Source organism: Bacillus rossius, chromosome 1, assembly GCF_032445375.1.
Source record: "Bacillus rossius redtenbacheri isolate Brsri chromosome 1, Brsri_v3, whole genome shotgun sequence".
Classification (NCBI taxonomy): domain Eukaryota; kingdom Metazoa; phylum Arthropoda; class Insecta; order Phasmatodea; family Bacillidae; genus Bacillus; species Bacillus rossius.
The window spans coordinates 143,630,396-143,653,455 of NC_086330.1; the positions used below are offsets into that span (position 1 = coordinate 143,630,396).

At 37.3% G+C, this 23,060-nt stretch overlaps 1 protein-coding gene across 2 annotated transcripts in view; it reads right to left on the reverse strand.

Annotated features, from left to right (window-relative positions):
- LOC134546244 (alpha-tocopherol transfer protein-like) overlaps window positions 1–23,060 on the reverse strand; it is an 85,084-nt gene that overhangs the window by 21,705 nt on the left and 40,319 nt on the right. For both annotated transcript variants that reach the window (XM_063388930.1, XM_063388927.1), the window contains exon 2: window positions 10,625–10,802. In XM_063388930.1, coding sequence (XP_063245000.1) covers window positions 10,625–10,793 — 169 coding nt within the window. In that variant the 5' untranslated portion in view covers window positions 10,794–10,802. The remainder of the gene's footprint in view (window positions 1–10,624; window positions 10,803–23,060) is intronic.

Genomic DNA, 23,060 nt, shown 5'->3' on the forward strand with positions numbered 1-23,060 from the left:
TTTCCACTCTAATTTAATTTTATTTCACAGTATAGCGGCACGATGCAATATTTGCGCACTTTTAAATTAAAGTGACTTTTTAGGTATGGTTTTCTTTTCTCTTCTTCAGGAAGTTCAGAAAATAAGCGTATGAAAACAAAATCATTTACAATTTTCGAAGGGAATATATGTTTGGAATAAATGTTTCAACAAGATTATTCCAATGTGTGTGTTTTTGTACAGTGGTATACGTCTACTATTTTAATTACTTTTATGAATACACGTTTAATTACTAATGATAAATAATTTCGCATTCTACTTTAATAAAAATATTAACTTCAGTTTATCTACTAAAGTTTTACGTATTCCTAAAATAATTTATAATTATAAGCATTTATTTATTCATCTTAATACAAAATGTTGTTCAACCTCTTTGTCGGAAGTGAAAAGTGTTTCGGTCTTGATTGGATAGCTACTAATGCGAAGAAACGGTAACGGTTTGTAGTTAAAATGTATTAAGCCTATTCATTTATTATTTTTTTTTTAATTTTTGGCCTGGTCCATATTTGTTTTTATGAAATACTAGCTGCCCGACCCGGCTTCGCACGGTTATACCAATTGAAAAAAATTAAGCCACACCTCCCATTTACGGTAATGGTAAATAAAAAAAAAATCAGTGAAAATTTATTACAATGTTGTATGATGTACCGGAGAGAAAATGAATAGCACCGATGGTTTCCCGACTCGTGCACGCAACGTACAACTGATGTACCCGTACTTCGCTACGGCAGTCTACAGGCAGATCACTCTTGCGCCGCTCATTATACATGCCCCTCCTTGTGGGTACGCCACTGCCGCGCGATGCCCGTTGCCATGGAGACGCAGAAGGCATGAACAATGCAAAATCCTGTTCTCATGCAGACAAAGTACCCACTGTTGCCTTGTTTTAACCACCCATGGGATCTAATTTCGGAAAATGTCATCCTGTGTAACATAAGGAACATTACTGTGAAGTTACAAATCTGTAAAATATATATACTTGAAAAAAAGGGCAATTTTTGATATTTGAAGTACCCGCAAAATTTCAACGGTGATGAGGACTGCACTAACAATGAAATAGTCGTTGCCATAGAGACGAATGAAGCATCAACAAAGCAACAGCCGTTGCCATGGTGATTTCCTACCAAAAACTGGAAATTTTGATATATTACGCCCCCGAAACTCCCCTTGGGATCGGATTTCCACAGAATCCGTTCTTAGTGAGCGTCTACATCACAAAATGAGTAACTATGCTAAATTTCAAGTCAATCGGGTGTATAGTTTTAGAGATCTCGTGATGAGTGAGTCAGTGAGTGGTATTTCGCCGGCGCCATCTACTTAAAATGTTGGTTTGTCCTGAATTTTTCCTGGATTTTCTTTGCTATAAACCTCACGGAGCCCGAGACCTTTCCAACGACTGCAAAACCGTGGAAATCGGTTCGTGCGTTCTGGAGTTATAGCGTCAGGAAGGAAAACCCGACTTATTTTTATATAGTAGATTCCCTATGGAATCAGCAGACATGTATGGTGATAACTAAAAATAAAATTTACAAAACACCATTAGCCTAACAGCGATAAAGTGTACAAAACGTGGCTTCAGGAAAATAGAAATATCGGGTCAAGATTTACCAATCACCAAATATATTTTCAGTTATTTTTGATTATAAGACCATATTTGCTTTATACCTAACATCAATTTGAGGCTTTTAAAGTTTTTGTTTTTTGTTTTTACGGCATTGTTATACATAGCCTGCAACATAATATCTTTCTAACAATTCCGCCAGGCCGGGTTTATAAACCAAGAAACAAACACACGATCGCAAGAAACGCAAAAAAAAAGATACAAAAATAGTTGCTGACGATCGTTTCAAAGACTTGTTTATAAATTACGTAAGACGCAAGAACATAACGCAAGCATCGGCAAAACTTTAAACTTCCCGAGTTTCGGCTTGCTTTCTAAATTTTAAGTGAAAATATTACGAAATTTTTTAAATATAGATGCAGATGTAATGTGTAGGGCTATGGAAGCTTAAATTTTAATTTTTATCGCACACATGATGTTTTCATTTTATAAATATCGCACAGTAAAAGCAAAAAAAAAAATAGTAATAAAACTATCAAGAATTGTCACGTTTTAATGAGAAAAAAAGGACTGCTTATAAATAAAAACCTGGTGATAAAATTTCTATGTAGCTTCTGTTTTACAATCTAAAATTTTAGGCTTGGTGGGGTCATGTGACTTGCGTGATTTATGAACATCTTTAGTTATCTAGCGATTTTTGCGCGCTGCGTCCTTGCGCTCTTGCGTTTATTGCGAAGTTTACAAACCAAGTCTAATGTAGACTGGGAAGGCAATCAAACCAAATCCCAAGGGAATAACTACACCTGGCACGCACACCGGATGGAGTAGAATCGATAATCGTATCGACTGGAGTTGAAGACGCGGTTAAAGTGGAAGACACTATCTTTGTTTCAAAAGTGTTTTTTGGCTGTAACAATTATTGATAGTTTAATATTTAAAACTTTATCTTCGTTAAAGCGTAGTATATAATTTAATTGATTATCTGAAATTAATAGTGAGTGGCTGCTACAAGTAGTTTTCCCTGAGAAGTCATCGACGTTTAGTTTTTAATAAATTTTTGTACTGCTTGCAGTACATAAATAAGAACAGCTTGGAAGTAAGCTTTAAATTTCTGTTTGTAAATGTGGAAAATATTGTTACTTGATAATTATCGAGGCTCTGAATAGTAGAGGTGGTCAGGAACTCAACACTCTAGATAAGAGTCGGGAAAGAGCGCCAATATGCTTTCCTGGAAGGCTTTGCGCAGATTCTCAGTCGGTAGAGCAAGAGTGGAGAGGGGAGGGGGTTGTGCCACGTGGCAAAGGTACCGGGTTGGTCTCAATCTCAGGTTGGCTGTACCAAGAATGATGCACACGGACACCGTTTCTCATTCGGGCTGGTTTAATCATGGAGTTATTAATTGTCACGAGACGGAATGCTGTCACTTTTTTAACCTCGTCATCGCCGTATATACCGCCCAAAACAATTGGAAAATGGTGTTTGATAACGTCAAATGGTGATTAGTAATAATGAATTAGAATCTCTGTCGTTAAAAACAGTCACTTTCATGAAAAAATGTTTCCACAATGCAAACATTACACTTCAGCCAATGTAAAGGGATTCTAATCAATATAGCACAAAAACTATCTGAAGAAGAGAAACGGCTTCACACACTTACCATGTAAGCATGCAGACGTGGCCAACTCCTGAGTTTGGGTGCGTTCACAGAGAAAGCTGGTAGCAAGTTACTTGTTCCTAGCGCTTGCTCCCAGCGTTTGCAAGCGCTTGTGGTTAGTGTTGGGTGTTCACAACAAAAGCTTAGTAAGCTTTCAACTATCATTGCGATAAATATTCCTCTAGTGATAAAGAATATTGTTTATACTAGAAAATGTAGATTTAAAAGTGCGAAGACATGTAATTAATTAACCGCGGTAGAGGAAGATTTGGTGAATACCACCTTATGCTGGGGAAACTGTCATAAGCAACCAATTCATCCCGAAGAACGGTTTGTTATTTGTTTGAGGTAAGTCTTGGTTGATAATAATTATTTTTGGGAACCATTTACTATATAATAATTTTTATATAGTTTTTACTATGCACTATAAGATAAAACTACTATTTCTATGTGGTTTGTTTTATATTACATTACCACAGTTACAATAAATTCTTTCAAATAATAATTTGTAGTTAAATATAAACACATTATAATTTTTGCATTTTATCTTTGAGGAAATGTCTATTATGAATATTGTATTGTTAAGATAATCTGCACTTATATCCTGAGATCAATTGAATTAATTATGTAATGGTATCGGAGTGAGAAATGAGGTTTTATTTATGTCTAGTGAATTTATTAAAGTAGCACAAAACACAAAATAGTTGGAGTTTCAATTATTTATTAATATAAGAACATAACAATGAGTAAATTAAAGGAAACACAAACAGTTGTGAATTTAAATATAATAGGCATGTTGTTGGAAATATTTACTGTTTCTTACAAGCATAAAAAATCCTCAACTAGTTATTTTTATTTGAGATTTAATAATTGGTCAAGTCCGTGAAAATCCTCATTTGCAGAAATTGGTGTTGCCTCATATTCATCAATGGATGCGCTCTGGTTAGAAGTGCTACAAGGTGAAAATGGAGTGCCGTTTCTAGGTGTAGATCCAACCCTTAAGACATTGAGTATGCAAATTGCTGAACAACTTCCTGAATCCTTGCACGAAATGGAAAAATCTGTTCCGGACGAATTTTTCTGACATGTAGTAAAAGCGTCTTGAAGAATAATTAATGCTCGTCTTCAGGTTCCTTTTCTTCTTTATTGTTCCTCTTTTGTGTTAAAATTTCTAGTTTTTTTCTCTCGATTTCCAGCATTGAAGACGTATACTAGTCACCAGTTCTTCTACGTTTGATTCGATCCGTTGTATGTTTTCTAATGTTTTGTGTTTGTGGAGTATCACCCTCGTATTCTATTCCGCAAAAACGATCAGCTATTGTGGATTTATCGTCATTATCCACGCCATTATCTTGCTGGGGCTGAACTACTACCACATCTTAAGACCCAATAACTTCTTCCTTGTCGCCCATACTTGGAGAGTTCCTCTGCTGTTCAATATCTTCAAAAGTATCTGGGCTTTTGAGTGTGGAACAGTTACCTGAACTTTGTCGAGGTCTAACAATGTCTTTTAAAAAAGAAAGTGCTTTGAAATACTGCCACTTACACGTAACTATTTCATCTGCTCCAGCTCCAAATTTGGGACGAGTCATTTTTGACAGCTCAGTGGAATATTGATCTCGTAAATTTTTTCCACTTCTCCTTCAGCACATGTTCTGAAATAATAAATTTGCTTACCTTCAATGTTCATTTCAAAAGCTATCTCCTTCCAACACTTCTCTACGTCGACTCTACTCGCATGTTGTTTGAGACGTTTGTCCCAAACAGGTCCTCTTCTAAACACTTGTGAAATAATTTCATCGACATCCATGTAGTCTGTATAAGTAGTTGTCAGCGACTGAATGCTGCCGGCGCCGAAAAACAAGTATCAACAGGTTCTTGCTTGCCGTTCAGCGCTTGTAGCAGGCGCTTGCAAGTCGGAACAAGCTTTCTTTCTGAACACACACACTTCATACCATTTAAACTTTTTCTCGCGCCGGTCAGCGCTTGTCGGCGCTTGTTAGCAAGCGCTTGCAACCAGCTTTCTTTGTGAACGCACCCTTTACTCATTCAGTTGTCAAAGACATATCAATCGGAGACTACGCACTTGGGCAGCTGCGGCGTAGATTGCGAGTTCGTCGTGAAACAATCCAAAGAAACAAATACACAGCCAATCACTGCATTAGAACGCGGTCTTGAGGAGCTAAGAACTACGCGACTGGACAGACTCTCGAATTAGACTCAGTGGAACGCAACTGGATTGGCGGAATATGACCACTAAAAAAACTTTGCGGTTGAGAAACACCAACATCAAAAATTAAGTTTTAAATATAAAGAAGACATACAAATTTCTTAAACATAATGACTGAAATAAAAAAGGAATTTTAATAACATATTTTGTTCAGAATGTATGGAATGGTGTATTGACGTATTGAGTATAATTGCAAACTATTATACAATAATTTTTTTGGCAAAATTGAATTATATTGGTAGCAATGAAATAAGCATGGCTGCCATGTGCATATGTGCAGACGTATGCACATGTTTTTTTTTTTGCAATTGAAATTGAAGTTATGATTTTCAACACTCCTACTTTGCGTCTATGCAGTTTCTAAGTTTTGAAACAAAAGATAAAGCAATTTAACATGGTATTTTGTTTGTTCCGTGTTGGAAAATAGATAATCCCAGCAGCGAACACACAAAAAAAATCAATGTTGCCAAAATTTTCTTTCAAAACGTTAACGACTTTTAGGTTGTTTGGTTGCCGAGAAATACCGTAAAGTTCGCTGATTTCCAGAGAAAATAAGAGCCATAGTTACAGCATTGTGTTGCGACTCATCTTCCTTGCTTTGTGGTCAGACTGCCCCTTCACCCGAGAGGGTCCGCGCGGGAGACGGTGCTGCCAACGTTGCTTTGTGAAACACACAGCACTTTAACCAATACAAGTTTATATCTGTACCTCGGAGGCAAAACACACTATGTCAAGGAAAAAAAACATATTCTTGAAGAGAGCCGTTTAAATTTTTTTTTAACGTGGGTTCACTTATTTACTCTACTATTTTCTACCCAAAATGTGTGAAATTTTGACTTATCGTAGATCTTGATGTTGCATGCCACTAGAAAATACGTCAAACGGTGGTCAATTTATGGTTAAAAGTGCATTCTGCCCAAAAATGGACGTAGTGTCTAATGACTCCGGGATACAGATTCTATTCAAACGAATTTTGGCACTTGGAATGTTGGAATACACATCAATCACATGCTGGGTCGGCTCAGAAGGGCCTTAGGGTCCAAGGATTAGCTCAGCATAGTAAATATCTTGTTTGAGCCATGCCTCCATGAAGGGCAACATTTTTTATATTTAACGATAGAGTACTGTTATGGCGTAAAAACTGTTGAAACGACCGTTGCCTCCGTCCGTCCGTCATTCGTCCGTCGATCACGTGACCTATCCAGCCAATCAGAGACCCAAAAAAAATTCATCCATCTGTCAAAACTTTGGTAAATTAAAGGGGTGGCTATGTCTGCATGATTGCATGGTAAACGGCTAAAGCCCTATTATTAACATCTCATAGTCTGTGCCATGCTGTCTAGACGCCCAAAACTTTGGCCAAAGTATAGTGTTTCCGCTGTGGGAACAGCTTTCAATTACTCCACGTTATAGAAGTATTTGTGTTTAACGACCGAGATTTTAATTCATTCTCAAGTACTACTCAAGCATGACAATATGGGCCTTGCGAGGTAACAAAGTGACTTCAACTACGTCACAATATGCCGTCTCTTGAAAATTCCTAACTCCATGGAGATACTCGTACTTTTCATTGGCCAAAATATCTACCGGACCTGTGGAGTCTGCCTCCGTTCGTTCAGATGGTTTGTATAGTAACACACGGCTGCTACAATTCCAACCAATCCAATTATAACTCTGAATTTTTCCGAGTATTTTTCAATACATTGCGTACAGGACACACGACCTAAATAATAAGCTACGTCGAAATGAATCTCAGAGTGAGCAAACATGGATTGCTGGCAGCGCTGATTTGGGGTACGTATTTGGACGGGCGGATGAAATGTTGTAAATCGCTTGGCCAGCTGCGTGGCGTTGACGGACGTATTATGACGGCTTACAAAACTTCGAGTTCCAAAATTTCTAAAAAAAGCAATAGTCCTTAAAAAATATATTTTAAAGCATTTCTGACATATTGAAAACACATTATATACACTACTAGCTAATGCCTAGTATGCGTCACAATGCCTCAAAATATATATAATTATATATATATATATTGTAAATTATTTGAAGTTATTACACAAATACAGAGCATCTCTCTATATATTTCTCTCTCTAATTCTCTATCTCTTTGTCCATTTCTCTATGTTTATATCTACATCTCTCTCTTTCCCTCTATATCTCTATCTACATATGTATCTACCTCTCTCTATCCCTAGATATCTCTCTATATCTATGTATGTACCTATATCTCTTTCCTCCATATTCAAATATATCCATATCTCTTTATATGTCAATCTATAGCAATGAAAATATTAAAAATCTATTTTTTATCTATCTATGGTTTTACCTATTTATATGTTAATCTATCATTTTACCTGTCACAGGAGGGACATAGGTATATAATAACACGCGCATATTTGAATGTAAAATTGTGTCGAAATTTCAAAGCACTCGATTAAGAATTTCAGGAGATTTAAGATTTTGAACGAACGAACAAATACAAGTTTATTTATATAGATGGTTTAAGCTGAAATTTTACTAGAGTGCTGAAATTTCACAGCTGTACAGTAGAACTAAAAAAAATTGTAGGTTATTACCTACAATTGTACAAAAATAAATCGAACCGTCTTCAAAAAGTCAGGAGTGGTCTGAAGCAGATTGTTTTGTTATATCTCCAGTTTATTCTAGTTTTAGGGGGGGATATAGGAAGGAGTGTGATAGCCCCATCACGCCTCCCATAAGACCGCCTCTGGAAGCGATCTATTGTGGTTCCGGCTTAACCGTTATGCCGCCGACGACGAAACACCCACGCTGTAATGGTTTCCTGCCCGCGGCGCGTGCGTTGACCCAACCTCGTGCCGCGTGCCGCGTGCCGCGTGCCTCGTGCCCGTTAGCACGCGGAGCCGTTGCGCCTTGAGCTGGGACGCCCGCAATAAGCGATATCGGATCGTGCGTTCCTGTCGCGGTACGCGACAGCGGGCGCGACTATACCGTTAACGTTAAGCTGGGTCCGCAATTCTAAACAAACATAAGCGAGTGCATAGCATGCTATGCACATGGCCTGTGAGTAATCTGTTCACAGCTTATAACCTTTGTAGCCAGGACGCTGTGTCAGTCCTGTGCAGAGTAAGTGCTTGTCGCAATAATTATTCATGTGTTAATGGTTAGTTATGTTGATTGTTTCCGGCATTTAATCAAAAATATATAAGTAATTTTGTCTATAATACATCATGTAAAATTTACCTATTTAGCATTTCTAAGACACACATACAACACACACACACATGTAGTGTTTATATACACGTGATTTTTTATATTTTGTTTTGAAAGCAGGGATTGTCTGAGCAACGTAATCTATCCCGACAATTTGCTACCATCATTTATGATGGATAAGTATAACCAGTTTCCAGCTCCCGCCATTGGATGTTGTGCCATGCGTCCGTGTTGCTGGGAATCAGTAGGTTGGAAAACGGTGGTGGAATCTTGTGTACACGACTCATGTTCTATGTTGGGTACTGTGCACCCGCCATTAGCTGTTTGGTCATGTAATCCTACTGACTGTGTTTTAACGTGCTGCCGTCCAGATTATCTGTTTAGCTCATCACCAGGTTTCACTCTGTTGTCCGGGGTTATTATTTTCTTTCTTTCTGTATTTACCGTTCTTGCTGAAACTGTGCCGTCGTGTTGTCGGCGTACTTGTTCGTCTGCGCTGTCATTTCTCTTGACTAAATTCCTTTCATGAGAGGCTGATGTAGGCTTGCTCTCCGGATGCAGATGAGAAAAGTAGCGTAAAAATATGACGGCTGCTACAAGAGCCCATGTCGTAGTGGGAGGCGCAGGACCCGATTTTAGGCAGCTAGCACTCTGGGCAGATAATTTGTACTCCTCCTCTCCCCTTCTTCATTTTACAGTTTCCTCCAAACATCATAACGAATTATAGCTTATTTTCTATCAGCTTTAAATTAACGCTTTATGCAACTAATTACTAAGGTTTTTCAAAGACATAGGATGTTTGTCTATTTTATTATTTAAATTTAACACATGGTTGTTGCACTTTTATACGGCTGATATAACTACCGTAATAAAACATGAGTTATAGTGTACTGCATATTATCCACTCCTAAAGTATTTGGTTTAGGGCCTAAAATTTTTAAGCGCTAAAATACTCGTTTTTCCCGTTCATCAAATTTTTGTGCTCTTTTTTTCGCATCTGAAACTCTTCCGACCCTCAAAAACTGGCGCTCGGGGCAAATGCCCGGTCTGCCCGTTTGTAAATCGTGGCCAGGGGAGATGGCATATGCCGTGATATCGCTCCAGCGTGCGTGCTATCACACACAGCTGCACCTCGCCGCTGTGACGCGCCGAGCCAGCGAGTGTGTGGGTTTAGCCGGTGGCGGAGGAATTGGTGCGGCAAGTTTGAACAGCGCGCCACGCCTCGACGACTTCCGCCCGTTCCAGTCTTTCGCCCATTCCCCTGCTTCCCCTCCGCGCTTGCGCAGATCGTTTTCAAAATTTGTTGACGTGTGACGTATTAGCTCTCGGTATACGGCATTTGGTGGGAGTTAATTTCGTGATGCGATAGGGCCCAAAAGCTGCGACAGGGCCCAAAAGCCGCGACAGGGTCCAAAGCTGCGACAGGGTCCATAGCTGTGACAGGGTCCAAAAGTTGCGACAGGGCCCAGAGCTGCGACAGGTCCCAAAAGTTGCGACAGGGTCCAAAGCTGCGACATGGCTTAAAGCTGCGACAGGGCCCAAAGCTGCGACAGGGTCCATAGCTGTGACAGGGTCCAAAAGTTGCGACAGGGCCCAGAGCTGCGACAGGGCCCAAAAGTTGCTACAGGGTCCATAGCTGTGACATGGTCCAAAGCTGCGACATGGCCCAGAGCTGCGACAGGGCCCAAAGCTGCGACAGGGCCCAGAGCTGCGACAGGGCCCAAAAGTTGCGACAGGGTCCACAGCTGTGACAGGGTCCAAAAGTTACGACAGGGCCCAGAGCTGCGACAGGGCCCAAAGCTGCGACAGGGCCCAGAGCTGCGACAGGGCCCAAAAGTTGCGACAGGGTCCACAGCTGTGACAGGGTCCAAAAGTTACGACAGGGCCCAGAGCTGCGACAGGGCCCAAAACTGCGACAGGGCCCAAAGCTGCGACGGCGACTCACCCAGGCGGCAGTTGACGATGCGCGGGTTCTTGACCACCCAGTCGCGCATCTGCTGCAGCGCCTGGCGGCGACAGAGGTCGTCCTCGCGCAGCTCCTCGCGCGCCATCTTGCGCGTCTCCTCGGACAGCGTGCACGAGTACGAGTCTGGCTCGCGCACCCACGTCCTCATGGCGGGCTCCTGCGGGCAACAAGTGCACAAGTCAACACACATTTCCCTCCCCGGTTAAACTTATTTCCTTATTTCTTTCTTTGAAATCGGTCACTAATGATTCTCACACAACCAACCACACAGCATAAAATCAAAAATAAATTTTGTTTTATCCATAATTATATCAATATCTAGGCTATCCTTAAAATTCTTTGGGTTCAGGATCTAGGGTTCTCTGATATATTTAAAATTTTAATAAAATATTTTCTAAATTGTATTCTAGTGTCTTCATATTCAATGACATAAAAATTAAAGATTTTTATAAGATTTGAATAGAAATGGAAGGCGTGTTAATTGGTGGTCTAAAACAATGTTAGGTTATCCTAGTTGTTTTACAATACATAACCAACTTTGGCTCGTAAAATCGTAATATTAATATCAATAAATGCCCATCTAATGCAATACAAACTAATTGACTTTATTTGAAGGGGTAGCTACAATCACAGCAACTACGCAAACAAGGATGTACCATTAACAAATGCTTTCAAGAATCAACTGATACATTCAACACACATCGTTACACAAAAATTAACATAAAAGTTTGCATTTAAACAAAAACATTCATCGAGGTCTCCCTATTCCTTTTCATTTAGGTTCTACACGTTGTTTAATAGTTATGCACCCTATTTGTTATTTTAAATATAGTCTACGTATTAGGCAGGCATGTAAGACAACGATCTTTAAATGAGCGCAATTAAAAAAAAAAGCAAGGACTCAAACCTGACGATGTAACATTTGTTGATTCGCACCTTTATTTAAAAATATCTGTTAAGTGGTTTATTCAACACTAAAATGTTGTACGAGAAAAATAATTATATTAAGAAATTAAAATCACAGATCGGTTACAAGTCACGTTATAAAAAATGATTTATAATTCAGCTCTGAATGTGAATGAAATTCTGATGCTGATACAGACAGAAGAATCCTCAGTGTACAATAAGCGCATCGTAGGCCCTGTCTAGTGACAGCCCCCTGCCAGCCAGTTTTCAGACCACCTCGCACGGTTATACCATTTTTGGAACAGTAATTCAGAAAAGAAGCAGGTGAAGCCAGTCTGAAAGAATACCTTGTTATATATGCCTTATATTGTATTGGTGACTAAGTGGCAAATAAACATATCGGAAATGTAACACATACTATAAAGTTTGAGAAAGTTTACGTACATGGAACGTTATTATATTCCTGCACCATCACATGAAATCTGCAGGCACTTATTTCAAAAAAGATTTACGTTTCATTTTCACATTATTAATTATATCTCCGTGTTATTATAATAACTTATTCAGTTTAAGGAAAGAGATAGAAATCAATAGACTTCCTCTTAGGGACAACAATTTTTTTAAAATCATTTATCATTGAAGTGATGACTTTTTTGATGTGAAATTGAATATTTAGTGGGATGCCCCAGCAGTTAATATTGAATGTTAGGGCCGATTTTATTTAAAGAAATTGTTCTAATGGTAATAAAATTAATAATAAGTCTTAACTTTCTCAGAAAATCTAGAAGAGTATGTTTTTTTTCTCTTGACGAGAGCGAATTAATATTAACAGACGGTTAAAATAAGTATTAATGATTTTAAAAAAATAGTCGAACCCAACATTTCGCTATCTAGTCAACCCTCTGAAGGGTTTACGGGAAACAGACGTGACCTCTTTGATGGCCCTCAGACTGAACGATGCGATGGAGCGAGTCGGTGCTGAGATAACACGCTCGAGTCCCTGTGCTGCCGACCTGATTGCAGTTATTCCCTGGTTTCCCTGTATCACTCCAGGCGAATGGTGTGACGGTCCCTGCCACAATGTTTCTGGCCGGCGCCCTTTTGTGTTATAGTCGGTAGTTGCGTCGCTGTCAGAGCGACGTTATCGTGCCCGCCTGGTCAGGGCGTGTGTGGGTGAGGCTGCAAGGCAGTGAGACGCTCACTGGTGCTTCTAGCGCGGTGTATATAGTCTCTGAACCAGCGCGCAGTCTTATCGTCGTGCTCAGGGCTACCAGGTACGGCAGACGGGACTTATGCCCTGGGCGCCGCATTTGGGGGGCGCTAAACAGGAAGAGTAAATTTCAGTATAGATATTTACTTGAATATCGTAGTGTTGGAGGGCAGATGCATTGAAAGATACTAACATGTGATTGAAATATTTTAAAACTGTTATTTATTTTTTCTCGTAATATCCAACTTACGAAATGTTAAAAATGAAATGACTGTAAACAAATCTATTTATTTACCAACTAAGTTGAATAAAAAATTATTTGTTAATAGTGGAATTAATGTGTGGTGGCGATATGATGTGGTGTCGGAAAAGGTTTTGGTTTGGTTGGTTTGAAGAAAAAAAAAAAAGACACCAAGATGAGTTCTTGCCCAGGTGGAAAATAGTCTAGTAACCATAACTTAAAATGGCGGTGAAATAAAGATGAATGTGTAATGCAAGTCTTTTGATTGCTTCCTAGAATCTGTATTGGGCGTTTCATGCCTTAAAATTTAGCCATTTTGCACACCTTTAAAATAAAAGTTTGAAAACGAAGTACGGGAACGGAACTATTCGTCCGCCCTCAGCGTATTCTTAAAGGATTCAAATCGCGCGGTCTCCTCTGAAGGGCGTCACGCAGCGGCCTTGCAGGAGCCTCGCCATGCAGAGCGAGTCCTGCGGCGAGAATGCAAGGTCGACCCCGCGTGTGCCCCGAGGCCGTGGTCCCCATCTCCGCGGACTGAGATCCAGGAGGCAGAGCGGCGCCCCGCGCGTGACGTCACCATGCAGCATATGCCGGTCCGGCGCGCCGGCGTGTTCCACCGGCGGGCTTCCCAAGTCACTTTGCGTCTGTGATTTTTGGGTAATTTAAATGAAATTACAAATATAAATATTTTGTAAAGTAAATAAATTATGTTTATTAAGTCTTTAAGGATTTATTTAATGCATTTATTAACTTTAAAAGCCAATTTTAATATCAATCCAAGTACGAACAGAGAATTATTTTTTTACAGTTTTGAAAATAAATAAATCGTTTGTCTATAGTCTTTTTCGTAATATCATTCAGTTTCGACTATCTACCACAATTCTAAAAATAAATTAGATTTTCCAAAAAATTTAGAAACCAGTTTTCCTGAAATTCGGTTAGGTCCAAACAGGACACAATATTACGTGCTTTCAGTTCATGCTAAGATTGTAGTAAAAAAATGTTTCTAAATTATTCAAACTTTGAAAAGATACAAAATTCATTAAACCATTTGACAACAACTAAACGTGTTAGTTTAGGGATCCAATTAAAAAAAAATGGACAGAAACACGAGATTATAAAAGCCATATAGTTGAGGCTCAGAATCGCCTGTCATGATATATATATAATATATAATATATATATATATATATCATGACAGGCGATATATATTATATATATATATATATATATCGTATTTTATGAAGATATATTTTGAAAATAGGACTCTAGAAGTTAATTGTGATGAATAGCCAGCTGTGCAAACACCGAAAATGAACTTCTTAGGCGTCACCATGACGGAACTTGATAGGCATACAAGCTTTAGTTATGAATAATTGCCTGAATATTTAATGAATAGCAGATAACGAATAACATCGCTGTGGCGAAAAAATTTGCATCATATCAGAACACGTAATACCTGTAATGAAGTGAAACCTTCGTAGGAATTGCACTGAAGCAAAACTAATGACACGAAAAATGCAATTAACACAAATGGTGGGTGGGGCTGAGACCTTAAAGCTGCACAGACAAAAAAAATTTCTGTACTTTTAGAAAAAATTCCTTTGGGGAAACCAGTTGCCAAGAAACGTTTCTTATACTACAAGGAAGATATTGTAACTTTGTACAATACATGGCTATGGTCTTTTTTGCATATACTGGAATGATATTCAGTGAACTGTTTACAAATAACTTTAACTATTGGAGGTACTGGGACAACAAAAAGCATAATTTCCCGGTTAATAAACTGAACCCAGTATTACTGCAAACATTATTTTGTAGTGATACAGATGTTTTCCTGTAAATTTACAAATGTACAAATATCTGCAATTTTACATGACTATTTTTGTTCCATTTACAAAATATTGTGCTTTGGAATTGTGTTGGAGGTGAGCAAGGCCTCGCAAATAAATTCTTGGGCTCGATCAGAAGAAGTTTATCATATAGGGAAACACTGTACCGCTACCGAGCAAAATATTAGGAAAGCGAACGCTGCGAAGAAATGTATACATATTTTTATAAATGGGTGATACACTGATAAATGAGAATGGTACATCATATTTTGGTTGGGATTATTGTGAATATTCTGATGTTGCCATAGTATGGGCTTAGTAGGAAGGATTCGTGGAAGAGGGGGACCGAAGTAAGTTATGTCATAAGAATATATTTTGGATAGACCCGCGTCTGAGTGGTTCGGTAATTATGGAATAGCCAAAGGGTATTTTAATAGATGATGTTTGAAAACTCATTTTTAGGCTATGTGACAACCCATCAGTGCTTTTTCAATACCTCAAATTAATAGATAAAAATAGCCACTTATCAAAGGTAGCTCCTTACATAACCATTGCTTATGATTGTGCCCTAATATGTGTTTAAAGTGAGGACTATTCTATAATTTTGTATATTCAGTGGCCATGAACTGAGCCATACATTAATTTTTTTAAGTTGGTTAATGAGTTGCATTACTATTTTTATCCGACTACGGCGAAGCCAAAGGGAAGGGTTGTGATTTTAGCAGTCTATGTATGTATGTATGTATGTATATATGTATGTATGTATGTATTTACGTATGTTCCTCCGTAGCGCCTAAACTATTTATCTGATTTGGATGAATAAGGTGTCCATCGATTCGTTATTATGGCTCGGGTTACATAGGCTACATTTTAACCGACTTCAACATTAGGAGGAGTCGATTTTACCTTGTAAACCCCGATTTTAACGGATTTAATTCCTTTCTTTTTTGACGTTGGAAAATGTATTTTTGCAAAGGGCCAAGTTTATGTTGCATTAAGTAGGGTAAGAATATTGGAGGGTTCATTTATTAGCGATCTGGACCCGTGGAAACTGTTATGGAACCCTCATGATTCAGCGTCTTTGATGGAGTTGGAAAGGCTGAGAAGTATTGACTCTGCTCAATAATAAGTAAATACCCAGTTATCTTCTTGTATCTATTTTTGTAATGTATATTCATCTGTTAATATAAAAAGAGTATAATAATTTTTTAAAATTATGTAAAGCAACATTACATACATCTTATCTACACTACACACGCTCACACACCTCCCTCTCATCCTCACATTTTCTTACAAACTTTCACTTCTACTACTTAGCTTACATTTCACACATACTCATATTAACTATGCCTATGCTGTATCTCGCAGCGTTGCCGATACGCGATTAACTTTATCCTATTCCGTATACTGAGCAATTTTTTATCATGAATGTCCTGGTCTCACGCTTTTATATCACTCGCTTTTTGTTGTCGCAACACAGGTTAAAACGGAAAATATTAAAATAAAATGCTTAAAAAACTTTAACCCAACTACGGAAAAAAAACACTAAAAGGTAAGAAACAAGTTAGGTGTTGATTACTAAAAATAGTTTTATTAAGTAAGATAAATCTTTTATAGCTAAAATATTCTAGAAGTATAATAACATTATAATTTAATCTTCCATTCTTGTATATCAAACTAAAATGCTTGCTTGTGTATTAAATTAAAATGATTGCTTTTTGTAGTTGACAACGCACGACTACGGCATTTGAATTGAATTATAATGTTATTAATGTGGAAGTGACAGAGGATTTCAATAGAAATAAAAAAAGGACTATCTAACATATAAATGACTGGTTTTACTCAATAAGACGATGATATCAAACAGCACCTACCTTGTTTCATACCATTTAGTGATTTTATTCGTAGTCGGGTAACAGTTTTTTAAACTTTTTTTATTAAATAAAAATGCTCCTCCCTGACTAGGCCATTTTACCAAAATGTGTAAATACGTATTTATTCACAATTAAAACTTTTGTACTATAACGTGCTGTGTAAGGTAATTATGTAAATTCTTCTTTATTTTGTATTGAAAAAAGCTATATCGAATGGAAAGTTGGCGACTCTTGGCGTACGAATTTGGATTTGTTTACAATAAGGTATTCTTAAATAGTACTTCGTTAAACAAGCTGTATGGACAAGAAACTGGAAAAATGTATGTTAGTTTAGGGAAAACTTCATTTCTCTCTCTCATAGTTTAGAAAATATACTAAGCAGATACTTTTTTGTTCAGTCAGGTGCTCACGTAGATTATATTTTTCTAATTCAGACTTCCCTTGTTAACTGGTATGAAGATTTAAACCACAGGAGTCGACATTTGCCTCGATCTGAGGCTCGCGTACTTAAAAACATGCTTGGCTGGACTCAGTGAGAAGGGCATTACAACTTGTGCAGATTTTTGGTTTTATAATGAGCGCCTTCTGCAGACTTGGAAATGAGTGCGGTTTGTTCCAAGACTCCATGTTTTATTTTTTAATGACTAAGTTTTATGGTGGCGTCTTCTGCAATCTTCGCAAAAAAACAAAAATAAAACTTTCTTAAGACATTAAAGTACCTTCATTTGGCATGTGCCATCCGTGGGGAAGAAAAACCACTTACAGACCAGGACAACAGGTAAATTACGGTTGGCTTATTTTTTCGAAATAAATACAGACTGAGAAGCGAAATGATATGTTTATGAATTAAGATTCGACTTTCTTTTGCCTTTGGAATTCATGACGATTGGCGAGCGTCTTCGTGGGTTTTCAGAGGATTGTTACAAGAAGAAATCGCTCATAATTCAAGATGAAAAATGATCCGATTTTCCCAGAAATCGTAATTTAACGCTACTTGTATTAACGCAAGAAATCCTACGATAATGTTCGGATGAATTACACACTTGCCAAAGAGTAGCTGAAACATTCATGACAAAAATATTTAAGACTAAAAACCAATTTTGTATTAGAATTTATGTAAATTTAACAATTAACTGACCAAATTAATTTTCTTGACTCGAACACGGATGTCGGTCATATCACTTTGATACTTTTCTACTGCTCACACAAGCAAATTAATTTTCTCATAAAATTTGACGGAGTTTTTTCTTCTTCTCAAATAACAAAAGCTTGTGTATCGTAGTCAAGGTTCATTTAGGCATTTCTTGTAAATATGTAGTGTATTACTGAATGTCTAGTATTTCCTTGTTTAGAACAGGCTTCAAAATCAACCTATAACATACTATCCCCGAAAACATAAGTTCGTTACGCCAAACTATAAACGGAGCTGAATATAAGTATACAATGTGAGTCAGAATTCGACCGAAGGAATTTTGGGCTGCAGGTTCATCACGAAAACAATAAATAAAATAAAATTGCAAAATATATACGACCCGTATTCTAAAGTGATTTTCAATACGCCTTTGGAGTTGAACAGCAAGTTAAGTGAAAGTATTTCAGACGTAAAACTTAGTGTGCGAATAATGTTTATTTGAACGAAGTACCTACTATATACAACGCGAAAATTATTGCTGTTGTGAAAATTAATTAAAATAATAAGGAGTATCAACACGTCACAAAATTTATGGGATATAATGGTGTCACCTAATTTATTTCAATGAAATAGTTTTATGACAGCCAACTTAAAAGGATATACCAACTTTTGGAGGCACATCAGACAATGAATGTTTTCAACTTATATAGAGGTTTTAGCGGGTTTTAATGTTGACGAAACTTATGTCCATGATACACACAGTGTAAGTTCTTGTTGGCAGTCTGAGGCGGAAAAATAGCGCCACAGAATCTATTGGTAAAGATTCACGTTTAATTATTGTGCACGCAGGTGGAAAGGATGGCTTTTCTGAACACAATTGAGCTGGTTTGGGCATACGTCAAAAACAAGATCACCGATCGATGATAAAATTTTTTTGTCAGAAGTTGTTCAGCTGCTATTCTGTGGACAAGTGGAAAGAGTGTTGCAGGAATGTGAAAAATACCACTACTGCGTGCTGGCAAACTGCACCTTAGGCACTTAAAAAATAAACTGCGCGTGATACCTTGTGCATACATTGGTGTGATTTTCTGTCTGAAGTAGATTAATTAATTAATTAAGTTGGAACGCACTATAGCTGCACGAGGTTCAATAGATAATGCCCTTCGCTAGCGCTGCTTCATCACACGGGCCTGCTGCCAAGCAATAAACATCGTTGAAGGATGGGCGCTTTATTATGACAAAATAACCCCAGGGATGATAACTGAAGATGTTACATGAACATCTCCGAGTGAATATAATTACCGATGAGCTGTACACAGTCAGTAGCTATAAATCTTCAACTAAGAGAGATGCAAGGTTGCTCGGCTTGTGGGTTTTGGCCACGTCGATGGCGAAGGGTTAACTGACTTTTCTGTCGACATTGCATTAGCCATGTACAAGTCAGCAGTATTGCTTCCCTGAAGATGGTGACTGCAGTGCCGACCGAAACGTCGGTGAAAACTTCGCCTTTTACGGAGCTAGAATCCACATGCCAAGCAACATCAGATAATGGTAGAGAAAGCAGAGACGTATTTTATTGTTTGATAATTAAATAGAGAAAACGAATAGTTTAAAACTAACGTGTGTTAAAAAATTAGTTATATAACAAGCTTAGTTTGAAAATATCAAGACCAATTGAGATGCATCAACATAAATCTGTAAAGTTCTTTGGGGTACGAAGATCTTAATACTATGAAACCTAAATACGTAGTGTTAAAACCACTAACAATAACCTACCTTGTTGCATTTGTAACGCTTTTCAATTCACACTCACACTAATACAAAATTGTATTTTTGGGGCAGCCTATAGTTCACAGGAAAGAAAAAAGTATATAAAAAGGTGGGGTGAAATTGGTGGATCAGTAAAAAAAATAAAGGCGTATCTGCAATCGATAGAACCGGAAATGTGAGGAAAATGTGGGGTAGGCGAATGGAATTGTTGGGTCGGAAAAGGAGGGGATGAGGAAGGGGGGGGGGGGGGAGTTGTTTTAAAGGTTTAAAGGGAACGTTTTCGAGAAGTGAGCAAAATGACCGCAAAGTTGCACTGCGTGTCGAGAATTTTTGTTTTGTTTTAACAAGCTGAACACAGTACGTAAGTACAAGCAAGTGGCGAAACTGTATGTATATACATATATATGTGCTTATATATGTATAAAAGATCATGCTAAGTAAAAGAAAAGACCAACTTTGTTTTATAAAATTATTTTAGACACCAATAGTAGCAAATGGTTGGATTCCCCTATTTAATTTTGTAGTGGTAAATAAACTACAAACCGCTTACTGTAAAGACATTAAGGCCTTGCTACAAGGGACAATGCTACTGTGCTGCTACTGGAGCCATGCTGGTCCATACGTGTTTTCGTGCTAAAATGACTGCTGTTCTGGCGCTTGAATGACATTTCCCTGTGATAACGAAATTATATAAATAGAAAAGCGATTTTAATAAATAACTAAATGTAATACAAGCGCCACTGTATCTCTGCGTTGTTATCGTTATCTTACTTTTCAATTGATAAATTTTGGCCTGATAATCCACGAGTTGTAAAGAGAAAATTAAACATTTTCCTAGTTTATACATATACTAGATACTAGTATTTTTGCAGTAATATGTATACGGAATGCTCCAGAACTCAAAGTAAAGTTGAAAACAGGTTATAGGCTAATTCATGACCATTCTGAGTAAAAAAAAAAAAAAATTTATTTCTCACTTCTTCTAAGAAATACTGAATAACACAACAAGTACGCTGTAATTTATTGTTTGTAAACGGAACAGAAATATTCATGTAACATTACAGATATTTATAAATTTGTACATTTACATGAAAAACACTGGTATCATTATAAAAATAGTATTCGCAGTAATACTAAGATCGGATTCTTCCCGGGAATTCATGTTTTTTGTTGTCCCAGTACCTCTCCAATAGTTAAAGCTATCTGTAAACTATTCCCTCAATATATTTACAGTATTAACCGCGAACATAATAACCATGATACAACAACATAAAGTCAAATTGTTGAATAATCGGTTATCTTCACAATGTTATGAAAAAATTATGCTTAAACGAAACATAAATTAAAATATAAAATTATGCCTCAATTTCTGTAAGAAATATTCAGTATTAACTCTAAATACGTATGCAAAAATAACGATAGCCATGTGTTGTACAAAGTCACAAAAGTCACAGTATCTTTGTTGTAGTATTACAAAATAGTTTTTGGAAACTGGTTTCCCAAGGAATATTCTGTAAAAGTGCAGAAACTATTTGTCTGTCAGTGGCAGGCGTGGAGTGACGTCACGTGTGACGTGGGCCAGTCGGGTTTCAGTATTGGGAAGCAGCACGTAACGGCAGGGCAGTGGACTGTGCCGTTTTTTTATTTTTAGAAGAGGCTTATAAAGCTTAAATTTTGAAAAATTTAACCAAAAAGATGATTTACAGGTAACTAAAAATGAAGGAGGTGACTGTCGACCGATCATTTGTTCTGTCACACGTTTGACATTTCAGCCACCGTGGCCAGTAAAGCAAAAAAAAAAAAAAAAAAACTCTATCACACATAGTAGTATCACCCAACATCACCATAAATCTTGGTACTGAGGAAGTCCTATCTTTTAATAACGCGGGACCAGGATAATATATTACAATCCTGCTATCAGTGAGCAGGCTTCGTGTGTGTCCGACGCGATACGTCAGCATGAACCTCGAATGAGCTGATGATCGTATCCAGTTGTAAAGGGTGGAAGGGGTTTATGTATAAATAATATGTATATTGAAATAAATATATGAAATAAAATAAATAAACTTAATACGAAATAGAGACACTGCGTCATCCATAAGAAGTCACAATAACTAAAACCATGAAAAAGATAGAATTATGAAAAATTCTCCCATCCCCTTTAGCTCGTTTTGAGTTGGATACGCCCTTGTCTCCGTGGCTCGACATATCGGTTGTTCAATGAGAAATAAAAAAAACTACGTAAGTTGAATGGACATAGGTCGCCTCAACCTCAGAGATTTTCTCAGTTAAAAGATAATTGATTGATATATATGCATGAAACATGATTTTACTCGCAGACCTTTTTACAGGTAACAAAATTTCCACGTGATTGAATGCGGGGTGATTAGGCACAATTTATATCAAAAACCTGTGGTATTTTTTGGGTCCTTCTCAAAAAAAGCTTCACCTGTTGGCTCAGTTATTGGAGATTTTGGGGGCAAGCCAAGGGATGCCCGGTCGGAACAGGGGATTTTCCACACTCGTGGAGAATTTCCTACCCTTCGTTCAGACCAACTGAAGAAGATAGAGCTAGACACCGCAGAGTCATCATGCCCAGTCTGGGGATGGAGGGCCTAAGCCAGCTTCCGGGCTGTACCCCTGCGTCTCAGCCTCAAGTGAGACTAAAATTAATTACTGAGGCTAAACGTCAATACTATTGGCTTATTCTTTACATAATTACAATCTCTTCGATGGAAATCATCGTAACCTTAATTTAGTGCAATTCCTCCCTATTAAATAATAACAGCTTAAATCATCTAACATAAACAAAACATCCAAAAATACATTGATTTTGAAATATTTTTTAAAGAAAATTCCATTAAACGACATAGAATATTAATAATAATAATAATTATAACTATATCCTACAAACAAAAACCAAACTAATAAAAAAATCCCTTTCGGCACAGCCTACAAGCGTAGGTAGATTTAGAATTTCCGTTTTTTTCTTCTGGAGATGTCTTGGAAACTTCTATAAACTACTGAAACATTTTAAGAACTTAATGTACATAACAACCTAAATGTTCGCCAATATTCAAAACAAGATCGATTTAACATTTTCTCTTATTTCGTGCAGCAAAAATATTTTTAATGTTTTGAACTTAATGCATCCAGCATTGGATATCTTAACGAATTTCATGTTATGACAACTAAGGTTGTTATGCATTTTTTTTGTTATTCAAACACTATTTTTCATCCCTTGCAATAATAAATGATCGTATAATATTTTAGGACAACATTTTAAGGTAATAAAAGATGATTATTTATAAATTATGACAAATTTGATACAAAGAAAGATATATAATTATTTTAATTTTTATTTTCAAACCCTGTTTATACGGTAATAGTGTCATTAAAAATTCTTGAGCCAAAAGATTTATATAAAGTTTAGGAGCATTACAAAACATT